Here is a 4,870-nt window from a genome sequence, read left to right as displayed (position 1 = left end):
TGCTGAAGTTGTTTATCAGTTGAAGGAGCTTTTGGGTGAGACTATGGGGTTTTCTCAATATAGAATCATGTCTGCAAACAGGATTGAATATTCTTTATTTCTTTCTCTTGCCTGATTGCTCTGGCTAGGACTTCCAATCCTATGTTGAATAGGAGTGGCAAGAGAGGGCATCCTTGTCTTGTGCTGGTTTTCAAGGGGAATGCTTCCAGCTTTTCCCCATTCAGTATGATGTTTTGCCAAAGGTTTTATTGACCATCCACATTTGATACACACTCTTGAGTATCGCTGGATCTGCTGGATCATAAGGACCAAGTAGAATAGTATCTTGCTCTATAGCCTAGACATATTACAGAGCCTTTTCTTGCTCTGATCTCCATTTGAAATTAGCAGCCTTATGTGTGACTCCTTAGAAGGTCTAAGCTAAAAATGTGTTTGCCTCCAAAATCCAACACTGTCTACCAAGTGTTTAATCATGGTAGATGGTGCATCAACTTCTGTCACTTTAGAAAGGTTATCTTAACAAGGGCCAGACCACTGAATCCTCAGAAACTTCTCTGAGGTGGCTGAGATGGCAGGCCCCTCAGGCTTATCTCACATTCTCTGGTTTGCTTATATATTACTAAGACTTCCAAATTGATTGCTACTTTCTGTTCATCAGATCTAGCAAGCATAAGGTCAATGTAATGGACAGGAGTCATGTTTTGTGTGATGTCAAGACAATCAGGATTTCTGCTCACTGTAATATGGCAGAGAGCTTGAGAGCTGATACAGAAGCATCGAGACAGGACAGTGAATGTGTACTGTTGACCTTGCTAGATAAAAATAAACTGCTTCTGTTAGTCCTTGCAACTTGGTATGGAGAGAAAAGCATTAGTCAGATCAACAGCTGCATAACAAATGCTAGAGGTTCTGTTGATTTGCTTTAGTAAAGATACTAATTTATAATAGAAGTTGCAATTGGAGTCACACCTGAACTAAGTTTTCTGAAATCCACAACCATTTCCCAATATCCATTCTGCTTTTGCCCAGGTCAAATAGGGGAATTAAATGGGTATATGATAGATATTCCCATGTTTCAAGTATTTGATGTGATGACACTACTCTCTGTAATTCCCCTAGGAATACAGCATTGCTTCTAGTTTGCTATGTTGGTAAGAAGGAGAAAGTTCCAGGAGGACTTCCACTTAACTCTTTCTGCCATAATGACCCTGATCCCATGGATTTAGAGAGCCAATGCAGGAATTCTGCCTCTGGTCAAGAATGTCTGTTCCAATTATTCTTTCAGGAACTGGGGAAATAACTACAGGATAAGCCCATAGACCAACTGGTTCCATATTTGGTAGGCCACAGTGGCATTTTTGGGCCCCCAAGAGTTATATCAATCCAGACATAGTGTCTAGTCACCTCCCAAAGGCCTGGATCTCTAGTTAATGGCATTAGGTCTCATTAAAGAAGACTCAGAGGGACATTTAATCATATATTGTAGCAATTCTGCAGGCTTGTGTTTTGTTTTGCTTTGTTTTGTTTTGTTTTGTTTTGTGACAGGGTCTCACTGTTGCCAAAGCTAGAGAGCAGTGGGGTGATCATGGCTCACGGCGGCCTTGACCTCCCCGGGCTCAGGTGATCCTCCCACCTCAGCTTCTCAAGTACCTGGGACTACAAGCATCCACCACCACACCCAGCTAATTGTTCTGCTTTATGTAGAGATGGGTTTTCGCCATGTTGTCCAGGCTTACAGGGTTGTTTTTAAAGGGACTCAGCCTCCCCTTTAATCTAGGGGCTTTGGGTCTGAAAACTGGCTTACTTCTGGAAACTGAGTGAATGTCCATGATTCTTTACTCTGTTGACTCAAGTTAGAATTTTGTCTCCCAGTCCTACCATCCAGTATGACAAAGCAGGGCAAAAAATGATGACTCTAGAGCTATGAAGCAATACATTAATATTTGGCACTTTCTTCTTCTTCTTCAATATTTTGATTAAGCATCCATCCATTCATCTGTTCATTTTTTTACCCAGCATTTATTGAGTAATGCGCCAAGAATGATGTAGGCACTGGGGATATAAAGTAGAATAGAAAGTAATCTTTGGGCCAGGCTTGGTGACTCACACCTGTAATCCCAGGACTTTGGGAGGCTGAGGCAGATGACGACTTGAGGTCAGGAGTCTCAAGACCAGCCTGGCCAACACAGCAAAACCCTGTCTCTACTAAAAATACAGATATTAGCCAGGCGTGGTGGCACATAAGGAGCTACTGAGTGACAGAGCAAGACTCCACCTCAAAAAAAAAAAAAAAAAAAAAAGGAAAGTATGATGGCTCACACATGTAATCCTAGCACTTTGGGTGGCCAAGGCAGGCAGATCACTTGAACCTAGGAGTTCAAGACCAGCCTGGGCAACATGGTAAAACCCAGTCTCTACAAAAAAACACAAAAATGTTCCGGGCATGGTGGCAAGCTTCTGTAGTCCCAGCTACTTGGGAGACAGAGGCAGAAGGATTGCTTGAACTTGGGAGGTGAAGGCTAGAGTGAGCCATGATCGTGCCACTGCACTCCAGCCTGGGCAACAGAGAGAGACTCTGTCTCCAAGAAAAAAAGAAAGTGATCTTTGTTCTTACACCATATGGTGTGATAAGCTCCTTTTTTCTTCAGGAATGATTGGATGTTCATAGAAATGCCCACTTAAAGTCCTAGAGGCTAGGCGCGGCAGCTCACTCCAGTAATCCCAGCACTTTGGGAGACCAAGTCCTGCAGATTACCTGAGGTCAGGAGTCCGAGACCAGGCTGGCCAACATAGTGAAACCTGTCTCTACTAAAAATACAAAAATTAGCTGGGCGTGGTGGTGCACGCCTGTAATCCCAGCTACTCGGGAGGCTGAGGAACGAGAATTGCTTGAACCCAGGAGGCAGATGTTGCAGTGAGCCAAGATTGCAAACTCTACTCCAGCCTGGATGACACAGCAAGACTCTGTCTCAAAAAAAAAAAGAAAAAAAGAAAAAAGAAAGTTCCTGGAACTCTAGGCTGAGTAGGCAGAAGGCAGGAACATGTTTATTTATTAGGGATTGTAGTTGGTGAGTAGTAATACAGATTTAACGATGATGGCTTGTACAAATTTATTCTTACACATAAGAGAATTCCAGAGGCAGGCAGTCTAAGACTGATATGCTCTAGAAAGTCACCTAGGATTCTATTTTTGTGCTTCACCATTCTTTATGCAGCTTCTATCTTCAAGGTTAAAATGTGGCTACTGGCACTCCAGCCATCATATCATAGTTCTGGTCAGGGAGATGAAAGTAAGAGAATTTCAGTGAAAGGGCTTCTCTGGAAGCCCTACTGCTTATAGCTCATTGGCCACCCTATCTAAAAGAGAGGTTAGGATGTAAAATTTTTCCTCTAGACATGCGGCCTGTAAATTTTTCCTAACGAAGAAGGGAAAAAATGAATATTAGATACGCAATTAATCATCTGTAGATTAAACAAAACACGGCCTGGCACAGTGTGTGTGTGTGTGTGTGTGTATATGTGTATATATGTGTGTGTGTGTGTATATGTATATATATATACAGTGTGTGTGTGTATATGTGTGTACATATATATGTACACACATATACACAGAGAGAGAGTACAATGAGATTTATTATAAGGAAATGACTCATACAGTTATGGAGGCTGCAAAGTCCTGTGATCTGTTATCTGCAAGCTGGAGACCCAGGAGAGCCAGTGATATAGATTTCAGCTTCAGTCCAAAGGCCTGAGAACCAGAAGCACTGATGGTGTAAGTCCCAGTCTAAGGGCCAGAGAAGACCAACATCTCTGCTCAAGCCATTAGGCAGCCCCAGCAAACTAATATAGCCCCATTTAATCCTCCCACCGACCCTGCAAAGTCAATTCATTAGCTCAATTGTATAGGTAAGAAAACTGAGACCTTGCCTGCGCCCGCCCGGAGCCAGCGGTTCTCCAAGCACCCAGCATCCAGCAAGACACGTCGCGCACCGACAGAGGGGACATGGGCAGAGCAATGGTGGCCAGGCTCGGGCTGGGGCTGCTGCTGCTGGGACTGCTCCTACCCACACAGATTTATTCCAATCAAACAACTGTTGTAACAGTTTCAAGTAACTCCTCCCAGAGTACTTCGACGGCCCCAAATCCAGCTAATGCCACCACCAAGGCGGTTAGTGGTGCCCTGCAGTCAACAGCCAGTCTCTTCGTGGTCTCACTCTCTCTTCTACATCTCTACTATTAAAAGACTCAGGCCAAGAAACATCTAAACTTCCCCATCTTCTAAACCCAATCCAAATGGTGTCTGGAAGTCCAGTGTGGCAAGGAAAAACAGGTCTTCGTCGAATCTACTAATTCAACACCTTTTATTGAGACAGAAAATGTTGAGCATCCCAAATTTGATTGGTTTAAAGAACATGTGAGAGGTTTGACTAGATGATGGATGCCAATATTAAATCTGCTGGAGTTTCATATGCAAGATGAAGGAGAGGCAACATCCAAAATAGCTAAGACATGATTTCCTTGAATGTGGCTTAAGAAATATGGACACTTAATACTATATTGAAAATAAGAATAGAAATAAAGGATGTGATTGTGGAATGGAAAAAAAAAAAAAAAGAAAACGGAAACACAGAGAAGTGACGTGACTTTCCCCCTCCTTCAGCTCATAAATGACAGGCTAGGGATGACAGCCCAGGTTTGCTTGACATAGAGACCTCTGGGCTACTCAAAGATTTGACAGAAATGTGGTATACTCCCACTCACCTCCCCTTTCTCCCTGACCTTTGTGAGTTCTCTTGACCTCTTTCTCCGAGTACCCCAGCCCAACCCCAGGCATTGTCAATGACTCCCTGGCACAATTAGCTCTTCGCTT

At 43.3% G+C, this 4,870-nt stretch overlaps 1 protein-coding gene across 1 annotated transcript; it reads left to right on the top strand.

Moving 5' to 3' along the window:
* Positions 1 to 3,952: 3,952 nt before the first annotated feature.
* Positions 3,953 to 4,347, top strand: LOC108535658 (signal transducer CD24-like). The gene has a single exon (XM_017881813.1). The coding sequence runs from the start codon at positions 4,004 to 4,006 to the stop codon at positions 4,238 to 4,240; it is 237 nt and encodes a 78-aa protein (XP_017737302.1). The 5' UTR covers positions 3,953 to 4,003; the 3' UTR covers positions 4,241 to 4,347.
* Positions 4,348 to 4,870: the final 523 nt, after the last annotated feature.

The sequence above is a fragment of the Rhinopithecus bieti genome, unplaced genomic scaffold (assembly GCF_001698545.2).
Source record: "Rhinopithecus bieti isolate Rb0 unplaced genomic scaffold, ASM169854v2 scaffold_12155, whole genome shotgun sequence".
Classification (NCBI taxonomy): domain Eukaryota; kingdom Metazoa; phylum Chordata; class Mammalia; order Primates; family Cercopithecidae; genus Rhinopithecus; species Rhinopithecus bieti.
This window is presented reverse-complemented; position numbering and strand designations above follow the sequence as displayed.

What these genes read in the sequence shown, in the direction of transcription:
- LOC108535658 (XM_017881813.1), top strand. Translation starts at nt 4,004, where the DNA reads ATGGGCAGAGCAATGGTGGCCAGGCTCGGGCTGGGGCTGCTGCTGCTG.